General features: G+C 67.9%; 1 protein-coding gene across 1 annotated transcript in view; it reads left to right on the top strand.

Annotated features, from left to right (window-relative positions):
• The window catches only part of LOC122540750 (src substrate cortactin-like), an 88,641-nt gene that overhangs the window by 37,750 nt on the left and 33,416 nt on the right, over positions 1-17,475 (top strand). The window contains exon 5 of the mRNA XM_087996242.1: positions 3,225-3,366. Coding sequence (XP_087852368.1) covers positions 3,225-3,366 — 142 coding nt within the window. The remainder of the gene's footprint in view (positions 1-3,224; positions 3,367-17,475) is intronic.

Genomic DNA, 17,475 nt, shown 5'->3' with positions numbered 1-17,475 from the left:
TAAACCCTGGTCACAACCCGATCTCTGATGGTCTGCCTGAAAGCTGGTGATCTGGGCCACACTCTCTATCTGTCTTTCATTTAAAAACCTTTGCATATTGCTCACTCCTCTCCTGGGGAGTAAGACCCATCCTGCAAACCTGGCCTGCCAATGAAAACCTCTCTGCACCACCACCTCAATCACAACTCAGAGGCCAGTCCTTAAATGTTGGTAAACCAAAACTCACAATGACCCAGGAGTGATTGGTCAGACATTCCATCTTCTGTATATTTCACTTCCAGAAAGGTGTCATCCTTAAAAGGCCATCAGCTCAGCATCCAGCAAACTGACTCCTGGGTCAGCGGCTGGCTGGTCCACCCCATCCCCCCCCCCCCACTCCCCCCGGGTCAGCGGCTGGTCCACCCCCCCCACTCCCCCCGGGTCAGCGGCTGGTCCACCCCCCCCACTCCCCCCGGGTCAGCGGCTGGTCCAACCCCCACTCCCCCCGGGTCAGCGGCTGGGCCTCCCCCCCCCCCCCCCCCCACTGGTCAGCGGCCGGAGCCCCCACCCCTGCTGGGTCAGCAACCAGAGCCCCCCCGGGTCAGCGACCAAAGCCCCCCCGGTCAGCGACCAGAGCCCCCGCCCCGCCCCCCCCGGGTCAGCGGCCGGATCTCTGATGGCCATCTCTGCAGAGACAATCTGAGGTGGGTAATAAATGCTGGCCTCAGTAGTCACAACCCTGGATGGAGTAAATAACAGAAACTCTGACGTAGTAGGCATTCCAGGGGAGAGCCACGGAAGTGCTTCAGGGACCCTCTACATCTCTCTTTAAACTGCTGCAGTGTTGACATTAAATCCAGGAAGGGGCTTGATACCAAACATTCCAAATGGCGAAAATGTGACCAGCTCCAGACCCCTTTTACTGATGAACAAAGCGATGCCGAGAAGGAAAGGAACCATTAAAATTCCGATCCTACTGTCTCCTGGGGATTGTACCCATTTGTCTAAAGATGTACAGCACGGAAACAGACCCTTTGATCCAACTCGTCTACACCGACCAGATATCCCAACCTAATCTAGTCCCATTTGCCAGCATTTGGCTCATATCCCTCTAAATCCTTCCTATTTATATACCCATCTTTGGTATATGATGCCTTTTAAATGTTGTCATTATATCAGCCTCCACTACTTCCTCTGGCAGCCCATTCCATACATGCACCATCCTCTGTGTGGAAAAAGTCGCCCCTTTGGTCCCTTTTAAATCTTTTCCCTCCTACCCTAAACCTATACCCTCTAGTTCTGGACTCCCCCACCCAAGAGAAAAGGCCTTGTCTGTTTACCGTATCTGTGCCCCTCATGATTTTATAAACCTCTATAAGGTCACCCCTCAGCCTCCGACACTCCAGGGAAAACAGCTCCAGCCTACCCAGCCTCTCCCTGAGGCTCAAACCCTCCAACCCTAGAAACATCCTTAAATCTGTTCAGAACCCTTTTTCAGTCGGTTGAGAGCCAGTCTGGTCGAGTCCATGCTCAGCCCTCCCTCGGCAGAGAGAGAGAGAGAGAGAGCGAGAGAGAGGAAACCAGGAGAGACGAGGCAGAAAGGAATGGAATTAAATAGTGGGGTGAGGTGAGGAGGAAGTGTATGGAGCCTGAACGCTAGAATGGACCACCTGGGTGGAATAGCCTGTTCCTACACTCTTCACACAATGTAACATGCAATTTTTAAAGATTACTGTTAGATTTGCTGATGCCTCCCCATCTGTGGTCAAGCAAATATTCCAGTGTGCTGGTGATTCATCAGGAGATAAATAATCCTCCGAAAAAGACAAACGTTGGAAATATTTGAGAACCAAGTTTTGCTTGTGTTCTACGTTAGTGCCTTTGAGATTCCATAGATGAATAAAGCTTTGTATATTTTTAATTCCATTTTTTAATTTGCCACAGAGTAGTGGAAACTTTCTAGCCTTTGCTATTTTTAAAAGTTGATGTAAGCTTTTATTAAAAATACAACAGCAGCTTGTTTTAATAGTAAATTACAGAAAGGAAACATTAAAGCAGCCATCAGTGCTGTGTAACATGTGGCTCATGTCCTGCCTTAACCAGTCTAACCCTGAAATACCTCTTCCCAGTGACTGAGACACAGCCAAGTCTCAAACTTCGATACGTGGAAATTGTTAACAGATGCTGCACTAACTGAATAAAAGCAAAATACTGCAGATGCAGTAACAGCGAGTGAAGCATACTGGAGAAACTCAGCAGGTTTGGCAGCATCTGTGCAGAGAGAAACAGTTAATGTTTTCAGTCTTGATGTGACTTCTCTGGACCTGAAAGGTATTGGAACTATTTGTAACGGTTTTGGCAGAGGCAGAGGCCCAGTACAAACAACAAAGGGGTTGCTATTAGCGGTAAAAGAGAAATAGAGGTGTAAAGCAGATATACATAAAGGTGTAAAAGGAAAATTATGGGTCCTCTCTACTAAGAGAAATGCAAATGAGACAAAACGAGGTTGTGTGGGGTAGTGTGGGTGAATGGAGATAATGCTGTCAGTTTCTGAAATTATTAAATTCATTGTTGAGACCTTGAAGCTGTAAACTGGTAAATGTGTTTGTGTTGTTAGTCACTGGAACATTGTAACAGGCCCTGGTCAGAAACATTAACATGAGAGCGTTATCCACTTTCCAACAGCTTCAGTTCTGAAGGAGAATCAGACCAGACTTGAAACATTAACTCATGCTGCTAGAGGAGTTTGAACATTTTTCATTTCATTTCCAAATTGGAGTACCCTCAGTATTTAGCTGCTGTTTTGTCACTGCCAAACTCATTAAAAGCCTATAATGAAAACATTGAATGTTTGCTAAAGGGAGTGTTTGTTTTCTAGTTAAGGTCAACACTTGTATGACCCTTGTGATGTGTTTTTAAACCAACCAATCTGTTACCGTATTGCAGTGTCCCAAAATAGAACAGGAGATGTAAATCTGGCGTCGTGCCAAACGTACAACAAGCTGTTTGGAAGTTCAGTTGATAAGGAGTGAGATTCTGTGGCATAAGTGAACAATCCCAATAATTGTGTGTTGTTTGGAGGAAGAAGTGAAATTGCAGAAAGGATCAAAGGTTTAAAGGCTGAACAATTGTTTCTCTATCCATGCAGTGTCCAGTGGGTCTGATAGACATTCAAAAGAGCACACATGCCTTCCTGCTGTTTTAAAGTTTTAAAATGTTAATGTGTGATTCTCTTCTAATTTCAGTCTGCTGTTGGACATGAATATGTTGCTAAACTCTCCAAACACTGCTCTCAGACTGACTCGGTCAAGGGATTTGGTGGAAAGTTTGGTGTGCAGAAGGATAGGGTCGATAAGGCAAGTACTGAGGCTGTGAGTGTGGGTAAAGGTGTGTGCTAATGTTTAACTCTACACTCTCCCCCCAAGGCAAAAGTGAGGACTGCAGATGCTGGAAACCAGAGTTTAGATCAGAGGTGGTGCTGGTCAGGCAGTATCTGAGGAGCAGGAAAATTGACGTTTTGGGCAAAAGCCTTTCATCAGGAATGGAGGCAGGGAGCCTTCCCATGGGTCCACCCCTCCCCAACCCATCCCCCCAACTCTTAGAATTCCAGCAGGTTTCAACTACCACTTCAACATTTTGCTTTGGACAACTTGTAGAACTATTATTCCTGATGAAGGGCTTTTGCCCGAAACGTCAATTTTGCTGCTCGTCGGATGCTGCCTGACCTGCTGTGCTCTTCCAGCACCACTAATCCAGAAACTTGTAGAACTAACCAAGTTGATTCTTTGACCATATCTGTTGACATTCCCAATGATTGTAAGTTTCAGCAGCTAAAGCCTCTGAATGTCTAATTGAGGAACTTAACAATTATGTTGATGGAGCCTGTGTTTGCCAGCGCTGACTGATAGAAGTTTCCGGTAATCTCGCCCTTTTTTAACTCCTCATTTTCAAACAGCACGACAGTAAAATTCAACGTGTGAGCAGTCAGGAATGGTGCAGTAAGGAGATGCTTTTGGGTATCAGTGCTACAGAAACCGTTGGAATTTTCTGAAGGGCAGGGGGTGGGAGTTGGCTGAGTTAGACTTGGCATTTTCCCAGCTGTTTGCACTTCCCCATAACCTGACTCCCCATTCCCAAACAAATATGCAAACAGAACTCTTCAGAATGTGGACACCTGTTTGAGAAAAGATTCCCCCGTGAAACCCAGTGAAGAGCCCTTGTTAACGTTGGTCTGAGTGTGGGGAAAATGGAATGGGAACTGTGTGCTTGAACCCTGGGGGGGGGTTCAGGGTATTTCCAAAGAGTGAACCACTGCAAGGTGAGCAGTGAGAGAAAGGTCTGAGAGCTGCAATTGAGGATTGTGGCGCAGGGGGGTTGGGGTCTTGGGGGTGCGGGGGGGCATGAGGGCAAATTGGCCTCAGTGAGGGTGGGGTAGCCTACACAGAACCTTTCCTGGAGCCTGTGGGGAGGGGGGGGGAGGTTGGTGATGTGGGGAGGAGGAGGCGATGGGGAGGGGCTAAACCAAAATTTTTCTGGAGCCTGTGGGGATTGCGAGGATGAGGGGGGCAGTGGAGGCGGTTGCGGGGGTGTGTGTGTGTGTGTGTGGGGCTGAGAGGGGGTGTGGGGGGGGTGTGTGTGGGGCTGAGAGGGGGGGTGTGTGTGGGGCTGAGAGGGGGTGTGTGTGGGGCTGAGAAGGGGTGTGGGGGGGGTGTGTGTGTGGGGCTGCGAGGGGGTGTGTGTGTGGGGCTGAGGGGGGGTGTGGGGGGGGTGTGTGTGGGGCTGAGAGGGGGTGTGTGTGGGGCTGAGAAGGGGTGTGGGGGGGGTGTGTGTGTGGGGCTGCGAGGGGGTGTGTGTGTGGGGCTGAGGGGGGGTGTGGGGGGGGTGTGTGTGGGGCTGAGAGGGGGTGTGTGTGTGGGGCTGAGAGGGGGTGTGGGGGGGGTGTGTGTGGGGCTGAGAGGGGGTGTGTTGGGGGCGGGGAGGGAGTGTGTGTGGGGGGGCGGGGGTGTGTGTGTGTGTGTGGGGGGCAGGATGTGTGTGTGTGTGGGGCGGGGGGATGTGGGGCGGGGTGTGTGTGTGTGGGGGCGCGGGGGTGTGTGTGTGTGTGGGGGCGCGGGGGTGTGTGTGGGTGGGGGCGGGGGTGTGTGGGTGGGGGCGGGGGTGTGTGGGTGGGGGCGGGGGTGTGAGTGTGGGGGGGGCGCAGGGGTGTGTGTGTGGGGGGGCGCGGGGGTGTGTGTGTGTGGGGGGGCGGATGTGTGTGTGGGGGGGCGGGTGTGTGTGTGGGGGGGCGGGGGTGTGTGTGTGGGGGGGGCGGGGGTGTGTGTGTGGGTGGGGGCGGGGGTGTGTGTGTGGGGGGGGGCGGGGGTGTGTGTGTGGGGGGGGCGGGGGTGTGTGTGTGGGGGGGGCGGGGGTGTGTGTGTGGGGGGGCGGGGGTGTGTGTGTGGGGGGGCGCGGGGGTGTGTGTGTGGGGGGGCGCGGGGGTGTGTGTGTGGGGGGGCGCGGGGGTGTGTGTGTGGGGGGGCGCGGGGGTGTGTGTGTGGGGGGGGCGCGGGGGTGTGTGTGTGGGGGGGGCGCGGGGGTGTGTGTGTGGGGGGGGCGCGGGGGTGTGTGTGTGGGGGGGGCGCGGGGGTGTGTGTGTGGGGGGGGGCGCGGGGGTGTGTGTGTGGGGGGGGGGCGCGGGGGTGTGTGTGTGGGGGGGGCGGGGGTGTGTGTGGGGGGGGGGCGCGGGGGTGTGTGTGTGGGGGGGGCGGGGGTGTGCGTGTGGGGGGGGGCGCGGGGGTGTGCGTGTGGGGGGGGCGCGGGGGTGTGCGTGTGGGGGGGGCGCGGGGGTGTGCGTGTGGGGGGGGCGCGGGGGTGTGCGTGTGGGGGGGGCGCGGGGGTGTGCGTGTGGGGGGGGCGCGGGGGTGTGCGTGTGGGGGGGGCGCGGGGGTGTGTGTGTGTGGGGGGGGCGGATGTGTGTGTGGGGGCGCGGATGTGTGTGTGGGGGCGCGGATGTGTGTGTGGGGGGGGCGGGTGTGTGTGTGTGGGGGGGCGGGTGTGTGGGGGAGCGGGTGTGTGTGTGGGGGGGGGCGGGTGTGTGGGGGAGCGGGTGTGTGTGTGGGGGGGGCGGGGTGTGTGTGTGTGGGGGGCGGGTGTGTGTGTGTGTGTGGGGGGCGGGTGTGTGTGTGGGGGGGGGCGGGTGTGTGTGTGTGTGGGGGGGGGCGGGTGTGTGGGGGGGGGGCGGGTGTGTGTGTGTGGGGGGGCGGGTGTGTGTGTGTGGGGGGGCGGGTGTGTGTGTGGGGGGGGCGGGTGTGTGTGTGTTGGGGGGGGCGGGTGTGTGTGTGTGGGGGGGGCGGGTGTGTGTGTGTGGGGGGGGCGGGTGTGTGTGTGTGGGGGGGGGCGGGTGTGTGTGTGTGGGGGGGGCGGGGGTGTGTGTGTGGGGGGGGCGGGGGTGTGTGTGTGGGGGGGGGGCGGGTGTGTGTGTGGGGGGGCGGGTGTGTGTGTGTGTGGGGGGGGCGGGTGTGTGGGGGGGGCGGGTGTGTGGGGGGGGGGCGGGTGTGTGTGTGTGGGGGGGCGGGTGTGTGTGTGTGGGGGGGGCGGGTGTGTGTGTGTGTGGGGAGGGCGGGGGTGTGTGTGTGGGGGGGCGGTGGTGTTTGTGTGTGGGGGGGGGCGGGGGTGTGTGTGGGGGGGGGCGGGGGTGTGTGTGTGGGGGGGCGGGGGTGTGTGTGTGTGGGGGGGGCGGGGGTGTGTGTGTGTGGGGAGGGCGGGGGTGTGTGTGTGTGGGGAGGGCGGGGGTGTGTGTGTGGGGGGGCGGTGGTGTGTGTGTGTGGGGGGGGCGGGGGTGTGTGTGTGGGGGGGCGGGGGTGTGTGTGTGTGGGGAGGGCGGGGGTGTGTGTGGGGGGGGCGGTGGTGTTTGTGTGTGTGGGGGGGGCGCGGGGGTGTGTGTGGGGGGGGCGGGGGTGTGTGTGGGGGGGGGCGGGGGTGTGTGTGTGGGGGGGGCGGGGGTGTGTGTGTGTGGGGGGGGCGGGGGTGTGTGTGTGGGGGGGGCGGGGGTGTGTGTGTGGGGGGGCGGGGGTGTGTGTGTGTGGGGGCGGGGGTGTGTGTGTGGGGGGGCGGTTGGGGGGGGGCGCGGGGGTGTGTGTGGGGGGGGCGGGGGTGTGTGTGGGGGGGGGCGGGGGTGTGTGTGTGGGGGGGGGCGGGGGTGTGTGTGTGGGGGGGGCGGGGGTGTGTGTGTGGGGGGGCGGGGGTGTGTGTGTATGGGGGCGGGGGTGTGTGTGTGGGGGGGCGGTGGTGTTTGTGTGTGTGGGGGGGGCGCGGGGGTGTGTGTGGGGGGGGCGCGGGGGTGTGTGTGGGGGGGGGCGCGGGGGTGTGTGTGGGGGGGGCGCGGGGGTGTGTGTGGGGGGGGCGCGGGGGTGTGTGTGTGGGGGGGGCGCTGGGGTGTGTGTGTGGGGGGGGCGCGGGGGTGTGTGTGTGGGGGGGGCGCGGGGGTGTGTGTGTGTGTGTGGGGGCGCGGGGGTGTGTGTGTGTGTGTGGGGGCGCGGGGGTGTGTGTGTGGGGGGGGCGCGGCGGTGTGTGTGTGGGGGGGGCGCGGGGGTGTGTGTGTGGGGGGGGCGCGGGGGTGTGTGTGTGGGGGGGGGCGCGGGGGTGTGTGTGTGTGTGTGGGGGCGCGGGGGTGTGTGTGTGTGTGTGGGGGCGCGGCGGTGTGTGTGTGGGGGGGGCGGATGTGTGTGTTGGGGCGCGGGGGTGTGTGTGTGTGTGGGGACGCGGGGGGGTGTGTGTGGGGGGGCGGGTGTGTGGGGGTGCGGGGGTGTGTGTGTGTGGGGATGGGGGGGCGGGTGTGTGTGTGGGGGGGGGCGGGTGTGTGTGTGTGTGGGGGGGGCGGGGTGTGTGTGTGGGGGGGGCGGGTGTGTGTGTGGGGGGGGGCGGGTGTGTGTGTGGGGGGGGCGGGTGTGTGTGTGGGGGGGGCGGGTGTGTGTGTGGGGGGGGGCGGGTGTGTGTGTGGGGGGGGCGGGTGTGTGTGTGGGGGGGGCGGGTGTGTGTGTGTGGGGGGGCGGGTGTGTGTGTGGGGGGGGCGGGTGTGTGTGTGGGGGGGGCGGGTGTGTGTGTGTGGGGGGGCGGGTGTGTGTGTGGGGGGGGCGGGTGTGTGTGTGGGGGGGGCGGGTGTGTGTGTGGGGGGGGCGGGGTGTGTGTGTGGGGGGGGCGGGTGTGTGTGTGGGGGGGGCGGGGGTGTGTGTGTGGGGGGGGGCGGGGGTGTGTGTGTGTGGGGGGGCGGGGGTGTGTGTGTGGGGGGGGGGCGGGTGTGTGTGTGTGGGGGGGGGGGCGTGTGTGTGTGTGGGGGGGGGCGTGTGTGTGTGTGGGGGGGGGGCGTGTGTGTGTGTGGGGGGGGGGCGTGTGTGTGTGTGTGGGGGGGGGGCGTGTGTGTGTGTGGGGGGGGGGCGTGTGTGTGTGTGTGGGGGGGGCGGGTGTGTGTGTGGGGGGGGCGGGTGTGTGTGTGGGGGGGGCGGGTGTGTGTGTGTGGGGGGGCGAGGGTGTGTGTGTGGGGGGGCGGGGGTGTGTGTGTGGGGGGGAGCGGGGGTGTGTGGGGGGGAGCGGGGGTGTGTGGGGGGGGCGGGTGTGTGTGTGTGTGGGGGGGGCGGGGTTGTGTATGTGTGTGTGTGTGTGGGGGGGCGCGGGTGTGTGTGTGTGGGGGGGGCGCGTGTGTGTGTGTGTGTGTGTGTGTGGGGGGGGGGCGGGGGTGTGTGTGTGGGGGGGGCGGGGGTGTATGTGTGGGGGGGGCGGGGGTGTATGTGTGGGGGGGGGCGGGTGTGTGTGTGTGGGGGGGGCGGGGGTGTGTGTGTGGGGGGGGCGGGGGTGTATGTGTGGGGGGGCGGGGGTGTATGTGTGGGGGGGGGCGGGGGTGTGTGTGTGGGGGGGGGCGGGGGTGTGTGTGTGGGGGGGGGCGGGGGTGTGTGTGTGGGGGGGGGCGGGGGTGTGTGTGTGGGGGGGGCAGGTGTGTGTGTGTGTGTGGGGGGCAGGTGTGTGTGTGTGTGTGGGGGGGGCGGGTGTGTGTGTGGGGGGGGCGGGTGTGTGTGTGTGTGTGGGGGGGGGCAGGTGTGTGTGTGTGTGGGGGGGGCGGGTGTGTGTGTGTGGGGGGGGGCGGGTGTGTGTGTGTGTGGGGGGGGGGCGGGTGTGTGTGTGTGGGGGGGGAGCGGGTGTGTGTGTGTGGGGGGGGCGGGTGTGTGTGTGTGGGGGGGGCGAGGGTGTGTGTGTGTGGGGGGGGCGAGGGTGTGTGTGTGGGGGGGGCGGGGGTGTGTGTGTGGGGGGGGCGGGGGTGTGTGTGTGGGGGGGGCGGGGGTGTGTGTGTGGGGGGGGCGGGGGTGTGTGTGTGGGGGGGGCGGGGGTGTGTGTGTGGGGGGGGCGGGGGTGTGTGTGTGGGGGGGGCGGGGGTGTGTGTGTGGGGGGGGCGGGGGTGTGTGGGGGGGGCGGGGGGTGTGTGTGGGTGTGTGGGGGGGGGCGGGGGTGTGTGTGGGTGTGTGGGGGGGGCGGGGGTGTGTGTGGGGGGGGCGGGGGTGTGTGTGGGGGGGGCGGGGGTGTGTGGGGGGGGCGGGGGTGTGTGTGGGTGTGTGGGGGGGGCGGGGGTGTGTGTGGGTGTGTGGGGGGGGCGGGGGTGTGTGTGGGGGGGGCGGGGGTGTGTGTGGGGGGGGTGTGTGTGGGGGGGGGGCGGGGGTGTGTGTGGGGGGGGGTGGGGGTGTGTGTGTGGGGGGGGCGGGGGTGTGTGTGTGTGGGGGGGGCGGGGGTGTGTGTGTGTGGGGGGGCGTGGGTGTGTGTGTGGGGGGGGCGGGGGTGTGTGTGTGTGGGGGGGCGTGGGTGTGTGTGTGTGGGGGGGCGGGGGTGTGTGTGTGTGGGGGGGCGGGGGTGTGTGTGTGGGGGGGCGGGGGTGTGTGTGTGTGTGGGGGGGCGGGGGGTGTGTGTGTGTGTGGGGGGCGGGTGTGTGTGTGTGTGGGGGGGGCGGGTGTGTGTGTGTGTGGGGGGGGGCGGGGGTGTGTGTGTGGGGGGGGGGCGGGTGTGTGTGTGTGTGGGGGGGGCGGGGGTGTGTGTGTGTGGGGGGGGCGGGTGTGTGTGTGTGTGGGGGGGGCGGGGGTGTGTGTGTGGGGGGGGGCGGGGGTGTGTGTGTGTGTGGGGGGGGCGGGGGGTGTGTGTGTGTGTGGGGGGGGGCGGGGGTGTGTGTGTGTGTGGGGGGGGGCGGGGGTGTGTGTGTGTGTGGGGGGGGCGGGGGTGTGTGTGTGTGTGGGGGGGGGCGGGGGTGTGTGTGTGTGTGTTGGGGGGGGCGGGGGTGTGTGTGTGTGTGTGTGTGGGGGGGGCGGGGGGTGTGTGTGTGTGTGTGGGGGGGCGGGGGTGTGTGTGTGTGTGGGGGGGCGGTGGTGTGTGTGTGGGGGGGCGAGGGTGTGTGTGTGGGGGGGCGAGGGTGTGTGTGTGGGGGGGCGAGGGTGTGTGTGTGGGGGGGCGAGGGTGTGTGTGTGGGGGGGCGAGGGTGTGTGTGGGGGGGGGCGAGGGTGTGTGTGTGGGGGGGCGAGGGTGTGTGTGTGGGGGGGCGAGGGTGTGTGTGTGGGGGGGTGGGGATGTGTGGGGGGGGGCGGGGGTGTGTGTGTGTGTGGGGGGGGCGGGGGTGTGTGTGTGTGGGGAGGGCGGGGGTGTGTGTGTGGGGGGGCGGTGGTGTGTGTGTGTGGGGGGGGGCGGGGGTGTGTGTGGGGGGGCGGGGGTGTGTGTGGGGGGGGGGCGGGGGTGTGTGTGTGGGGGGGGCGGGGGGGTGTGTGTGTGGGGGGGGCGGGGGTGTGTGTGTGTGGGTGGGGGGGGCGCGGGGGTGTGTGTGTGTGTGTGGGGGGTGGGCGGGGGTGTGTGTGTGTGGGGGGGGCGGGGGTGTGTGTGTGGGGGGGGCGGGGGTGTGTGTGTGTGGGGGGGCGGGGGTGTGTTTGTGTGGGGGGGGCGGGGGTGTGTGTGTGTGGGGGGGGCGGGGGTGTGTGTGTGTGGGGGGGGCGGGGGTGTGTGTGTGTGGGGGGGGCGGGGGTGTGTGTGTGTGGGGGGGGCGGGGGTGTGTGTGTGTGGGGGGGGCGGGGGTGTGTGTGTGTGGGTGGGGGCGGGGGTGTGTGTGTGTTTGTGGGGGCGGGGGTGTGTGTGTGTGTGTGGGGGGGGCGCGGGGGTGTGTGTGTGTGTGGGGGGGGGCGGGGGTGTGTGTGTGGGGGGGGGCGGGGGTGTGTGTGTGGGTGGGGGCGGGGGTGTGTGTGTGTGTGGGGGGGGGGCGCGGGGGTGTGTGTGTGTGTGTGTGGGGGGGGCGGGGGTGTGTGTGTGTGTTTGTGGGGGGGGCGGGGGTGTGTGTGGGGGGGGCGGGTGTGTGTGTGGGGGGGGCGGGGGTGTGTGTGTGTTGGGGGGGGCGGGAGTGTGTGTGTGTTGGGGGGGCGGGGGTGTGTGTGTGTGGGGGGGGGCGGGAGTGTGTGTGTGTGGGGGGGGCGAGGGTGTGTGTGTGGGGGGGCGAGGGTGTGTGTGTGGGGGGGCGAGGGTGTGTGTGTGGGGGGGCGAGGGTGTGTGTGGGGGGGGGGGCGAGGGTGTGTGTGTGGGGGGGCGAGGGTGTGTGTGTGGGGGGGCGAGGGTGTGTGTGTGGGGGGGTGGGGATGTGTGGGGGGGGGCGGGGGTGTGTGTGTGTGTGGGGGGGCGGGGGTGTGTGTGTGTGGGGAGGGCGGGGGTGTGTGTGTGGGGGGGCGGTGGTGTGTGTGTGTGGGGGGGGGCGGGGGTGTGTGTGGGGGGGGGCGGGGGTGTGTGTGGGGGGGGGGCGGGGGTGTGTGTGTGGGGGGTGCGGGGGGGTGTGTGTGTGGGGGGGGCGGGGGTGTGTGTGTGTGGGTGGGGGGGGCGCGGGGGTGTGTGTGTGTGTGTGGGGGGTGGGCGGGGGTGTGTGTGTGTGGGGGGGGCGGGGGTGTGTGTGTGGGGGGGGCGGGGGTGTGTGTGTGTGGGGGGGGCGGGGGTGTGTTTGTGTGGGGGGGGCGGGGGTGTGTGTGTGTGGGGGGGGCGGGGGTGTGTGTGTGTGGGGGGGGGCGGGGGTGTGTGTGTGTGGGGGGGGGCGGGGGTGTGTGTGTGTGGGGGGGGCGGGGGTGTGTGTGTGTGGGTGGGGGCGGGGGTGTGTGTGTGTTTGTGGGGGCGGGGGTGTGTGTGTGTGTGTGGGGGGGCGCGGGGGTGTGTGTGTGTGTGGGGGGGGGCGGGGGTGTGTGTGTGGGGGGGGCGGGGGTGTGTGTGTGGGTGGGGGCGGGGGTGTGTGTGTGTGTGGGGGGGGGGCGCGGGGGTGTGTGTGTGTGTGTGTGGGGGGGGCGGGGGTGTGTGTGTGTGTTTGTGGGGGGGGCGGGGGTGTGTGTGGGGGGGGCGGGTGTGTGTGTGGGGGGGGCGGGGGTGTGTGTGTGTTGGGGGGGGGCGGGAGTGTGTGTGTGTTGGGGGGGCGGGGGTGTGTGTGTGTGGGGGGGGGCGGGAGTGTGTGTGTGTGGGGGGGGGCGGGGGTGTGTGTGTGTGGGGGGGGCGGGGGTGTGTGTGTGTGGGGGGGGGCGGGGGTGTGTGTGTGGGGGGGGGCGGGGGTGTGTGTGTGTGGGGGGGGGCGGGTGTGTGTGTGTGTGGGGGGGGCGGGGGTGTGTGTGTGTGGGGGGGGCGGGGGTGTGTGTGTGTGGGGGGGGCGGGGGTGTGTGTGTGTGTGGGGGGGGCGGGGGTGTGTGTGTGGGGGGGGGCGGGGGTGTGTGTGTGTGGGGGGGGCGGGGGTGTGTGTGTGTGGGGGGGCGCGGGGGTGTGTGTGTGTGGGGGGCGCGGGGGTGTGTGTGGGGGGGCGCGGGTGTGTGTGTGGGGGGGGCGCGGGTGTGTGTGTGGGGGGGGCGGGGGTGTGTGTGTGGGGGGGGCGGGGGTGTGTGTGTGGGGGTGTGTGTGGGTGTGTGGGGGGGGCGGGGGTGTGTGTGGGTGTGTGGGGGGGGCGGGGGTGTGTGTGGGGGGGGCGGGGGTGTGTGTGGGGGGGGGGCGGGTGTGTGTGTGTGGGGGGGGCGGGGGTGTGTGTGTGTGGGGGGGGCGGGGGTGTGTGTGTGGGGGGGGGCGGGGGTGTGTGTGTGGGGGGGGCGGGGGTGTGTGTGTGTGGGGGGGGCGGGGGTGTGTGTGTGTGGGGGGGGCGGGGGTGTGTGTGTGTGGGGGGGGCGTGTGTGTGTGTGTGTGGGGGGGGCGGGGTGTGTGTGTGTGTGTGGGGGGCGGGGGTGTGTGTGTGTATGTGGGGGGCGGGGGTGTGTGTGTGTATGTGGGGGGGGCGGGGGTGTGTGTGTGTGGGGGGGGCGGGGGTGTGTGTGTGTTTGTGTGGGGGGGGCGGGGGTGTGTGTGAGGGGGGCGGGGGTGTGTGTGTGGGGGGGCGGGGGTGTGTGTGTGTGGGGGGGGCGGGGGTGTGTGTGTGTGGGGGGGGCGGGGGTGTGTGTGTGTGGGGGGGGCGGGGGTGTGTGTGTGTGGGGGGGGCGGGGGTGTGTGTGTGTATGTGGGGGGGCGGGGGTGTGTGTGTGTGGGGGGGGCGGGGGTGTGTGTGTGTGTGTGTGGGGGGGGCGGGGGTGTGTGTGTGGGGGGGCGGGGGTGTGTGTGTGGGGGGGCGGGTGTGTGTGGGGGGGGCGGGGGTGTGTGTGTGTGGGGGGGCGGGGGTGTGTGTGTGTGGGGGGGGCGGGGGTGTGTGTGTGTATGTGGGGGGGGCGGGGGTGTGTGTGTGTGGGGGGGCGGGGGTGTGTGTGTGTGTGGGGGGGGGCGGGGGTGTGTGTGTGTGTGGGGGGGGCGGGGGTGTGTGTGTGGGGGGGGCGGGGGTGTGTGTGTGTGTGGGGGGGGGCGGGGGTGTGTGTGTGTGTGGGGGGGGCGGGTGTGTGTGTGTGTGGGGGGGGCGGGTGTGTGTGTGTGTGGGGGGCGGGTGTGTGTGTGTGGGGGGGGCGGGGGTGTGTGTGTGTATGTGGGGGGTGCGGGGGTGTGTGTGTGGGGGGGGGGGCGGGCGTGTGTGTGTGTGTGTGGGGGGGGCGGGGGTGTGTGTGTGTGTGGGGGGGGCGGGGGTGTGTGTGTGTGTGTGGGGGGGGGCGGGGGTGTGTGTGTGTGTGGGGGGGGGCGGGGGTGTGTGTGTGTGTGTGTGTGTGGGGGGGGGCGGGGGGGTGTGTGTGTGTGTGGGGGGGCGGGTGGGTGTGTGTGTGGGGGGGCGGGTGTGTGTGTGTGTGGGGGGGGCGGGGGTGTGTGTGTGGGGGGGCGGGTGTGTGTGTGTGTGGGGGGGGCGGGGGTGTGTGTGTGTGGGGGGGGCGGGGGTGTGTGTGTGTGGGGGGGGGCGGGGGTGTGTGTGGGGGGGGGCGGGGGTGTGTGTGTGAGGGGGCGGGGGTGTGTGTGTGAGGGGGCGGGGGTGTGTGTGTGGGGGGGCGGGGGTGTGTGTGTGTGGGGAGGGCGGGGGTGTGTGTGTGGGGGGGGCGGGGATGTGTGGGGGGGGGGCGGGGGTGTGTGGGGTGGGCGGGGGTGTGTGTGTGGGGGGGCGAGGGTGTGTGTGTGGGGGGGCGGGGGTGTGTGTGTGTGGGGGGGGCGGGGGTGTGTGTGTGGGGGGGGGTGGGGATGTGTGGGGGGGGGCGGGGGTGTGTGGGGGGGCGGGGGTGTGTGTGTGTGGGGGGGCGGGGGTGTGTGTGTGTGGGGGGGGGGCGGGGGTGTGTGTGTGTGTGGGGGGGACGGGGGTGTGTGTGTGTGTGGGGGGGGCGGGGTGTGTGTGTGTGTGGGGGGGCGGGGGTGTGTGTGTGTGTGTGTGGGGGGGGGCGGGGGTGTGTGTGTGTGGGGAGGGCGGGGGTGTGTGTGTGTGGGGGGGGCGGGGGTGTGTGTGTGTGTGTGTGTGGGGGGGGGCGGGGGTGTGTGTGTGTGGGGAGGGCGGGGGTGTGTGTGTGTGGGGGGGGCGGGGGTGTGTGTGTGTGTGTGTGTGTGGGGGGGGGCGGGGGTGTGTGTGTGGGGAGGGCGGGGGTGTGTGTGTGGGGGGGGCGGTGGGTGTGTGTGTGTGTGGGGGGGCGGGTGTGTGTGTGTGGGGGGGCGGGGTGTGTGTGTGGGGGGGCGGTGGTGTGTGTGTGTGGGGGGGGGCGGGGGTGTGTGTGTGTGTGTGTGTGTGGGGGGGGGCGGGGGTGTGTGTGTGTGGGGAGGGCGGGGGTGTGTGTGTGGGGGGGGCGGTGGTGTGTGTGTGTGTGGGGGGGGCGGGGTGTGTGTGTGTGGGGGGGCGGGTGTGTGTGTGTGTGGGGGGGCCGGGGGTGTGTGTGTGTGTGGGGGGTGCGGGGGTGTGTGTGTGTGTGGGGGGGGCGGGGGTGTGTGTGTGTGTGGGGGGGGCGGGGGTGTGTGTGTGGGTGGGGGCGGGGGTGTGTGTGTGTGGGGGGGGCGCGGGTGTGTGTGTGTGTGTGTGTGGGGGGGGCGGGGGTGTGTGTGTGTGGGGGGGGCGGGGGTGTGTGTGTGGGGGGGGCGGGGGTGTGTGTGTGGGGGGGGGCGGGGGTGTGTGTGTGTGTGTGTGGGGGGGCGGGGGTGTGTGTGTGGGGGGGGCGGGGGTGTGTGTGTGGGGGGGGGCGGGGGTGTGTGTGTGGGGGGGGGCGGGGGTGTGTGTGTGGGGGGGGCGGGGTGTGTGTGTGTGTGTGTGGGGGGGGCGGGGGTGTGTGTGTGAGGGGGGCGGGGGTGTGTGTGTGAGGGGGGCGGGGGTGTGTGTGTGGGGGGGGCGGGGGTGTGTGTGTGGGGGGGGCGGGGGTGTGTGTGTGGGGGGGCGAGGGTGTGTGTGTGGGGGGGGGGCGGGGGTGTGTGTGTGGGGGGGGGCGGGGGTGTGTGTGTGGGGGGGGGCGGGGGTGTGTGTGTGTGGGGGGGGCGGGGGTGTGTGTGTGGGGGGGGGCGGGGGTGTGTGGGGGGGCGGGGGTGTGTGTGTGTGTGGGGGGGCGGGGGTGTGTGTGTGTGGGGGGGGGCGGGGGTGTGTGTGTGTGTGGGGGGGGCGGGGGTGTGTGTGTGTGTGGGGAGGGCGGGGGTGTGTGTGTGTGTGGGGGGGGGCGGGGGTGTGTGTGTGTGGGGGAGGGCGGGGGTGTGTGTGTGGGGGGGGCGGTGGTGTGTGTGTGTGGGGGGTGGCGGGGGTGTGTGTGTGGGGGGGGCGGGGGTGTGTGTGTGTGTGGGGGGGGCGGGGGTGTGTGTGTGTGGGGGGGGCGGGGGTGTGTGTGTGTTGGGGGGGCGGGGGTGTGTGTGTGTGGGGGGGGGGCGGGGGTGTGTGTGTGTGTGGGGGGGGGGCGGGGGTGTGTGTGTGTGGGGAGGGCGGGGGTGTGTGTGTGGGGGGGGGCGGGGGGTGTGTGTGTGTGGGGGGTGGCGGGGGTGTGTGTGTGGGGGGGGGCGGGGGTGTGTGTGTGTGTGGGGGGGGCGGGGGTGTGTGTGTGTGTGTGGGGGGGGCGGGGGTGTGAGTGTGTGGGGGGGGCGGGGGTGTGAGTGTGTGGGGGGGGCGGGGGTGTGTGTGTGTGGGGGGGGCGGGGGTGTGTGTGTGGGGGGGCGGGGGTGTGTGTGTGTGGGGGGGGCGGGGGTGTGTGTGTGGGTGGGGGCGGGGGTGTGTGTGTGTGGGGGGGGCGGGGGTGTGTGTGTGTGGGGGGGGCGCGGGGGTGTGTGTGTGTGTGGGGGGGGCGGGGGTGTGTGTGGGGGGGGCGGGGTGTGTGTGTGGGGGGGGGCGGGGGTGTGTGTGTGTGGGGGGGGCGGGGTGTGTGTGTGGGGGGGGGTGTGTGTGTGTGTGTGGGGGGGGCGGGGGTGTGTGTGTGGGGGGGGCGGGGGTGTGTGTGTGTTGGGGGGGGCGGGTGGTGTGTGTGTGTGGGGGGGGGCGGGGGTGTGTGTGTGTGGGGGGGGCGGGGTGTGTGTGTGTGTGGGGGGGGCGGGGTGTGTGTGTGTGTGGGGGGGGCGGGGGTGTGTGTGTGTGGGGGGGGCGGGGGGTGTGTGTGTGTGGGGGGGGGCGGGGGTGTGTGTGTGTGGGGGGGGGCGGGGGTGTGTGTGTGTGGGGGGGGCGGGGGTGTGTGTGTGTGTGGGGGGGGCGGGGGTGTGTGTGTGTGGGGGGGCGCGGGGGTGTGTGTGTGTGTGGGGGGGGCGGGGGTGTGTGTGTGTGGGGGGGGGCGGGGGTGTGTGTGTGTGGGGGGGGGCGGGGGTGTGTGTGTGTGGGGGGGGGCGGGGGTGTGTGTGTGTGGGGGGGGCGGGGGTGTGTGTGTGTGGGGGGGCGGGGGTGTGTGTGTGTGGGGGGGGGGGTGTGTGTGTGGGGGGGGCGGGGGTGTGTGTGTGGGGGGGGGCGGGGGTGTGTGTGTGGGGGGGGCGGGTGGGTGTGTGTGGGGGGGGCGGGTGTGTGTGTGTGTGGGGGGGCGGGGTGTGTGTGTGGGGGGGGCGGGTGTGTGTGTGTGTGGGGGGGGGCGGGGTGTGTGTGTGTGGGGGGGGCGGGGTGTGTGTGTGTGGGGGGGGCGGGGGTGTGTGTGTGTGGGGGGGGCGGGGGTGTGTGTGTGTGTGGGGGGG

This window comes from Chiloscyllium plagiosum, unplaced genomic scaffold (assembly GCF_037043375.1).
Source record: "Chiloscyllium plagiosum isolate Xiang-an unplaced genomic scaffold, Cpla_swu_hap1 HiC_scaffold_18, whole genome shotgun sequence".
In the NCBI taxonomy this organism is placed as follows: Eukaryota; Metazoa; Chordata; class Chondrichthyes; order Orectolobiformes; family Hemiscylliidae; genus Chiloscyllium; species Chiloscyllium plagiosum.
This window is presented reverse-complemented; position numbering and strand designations above follow the sequence as displayed.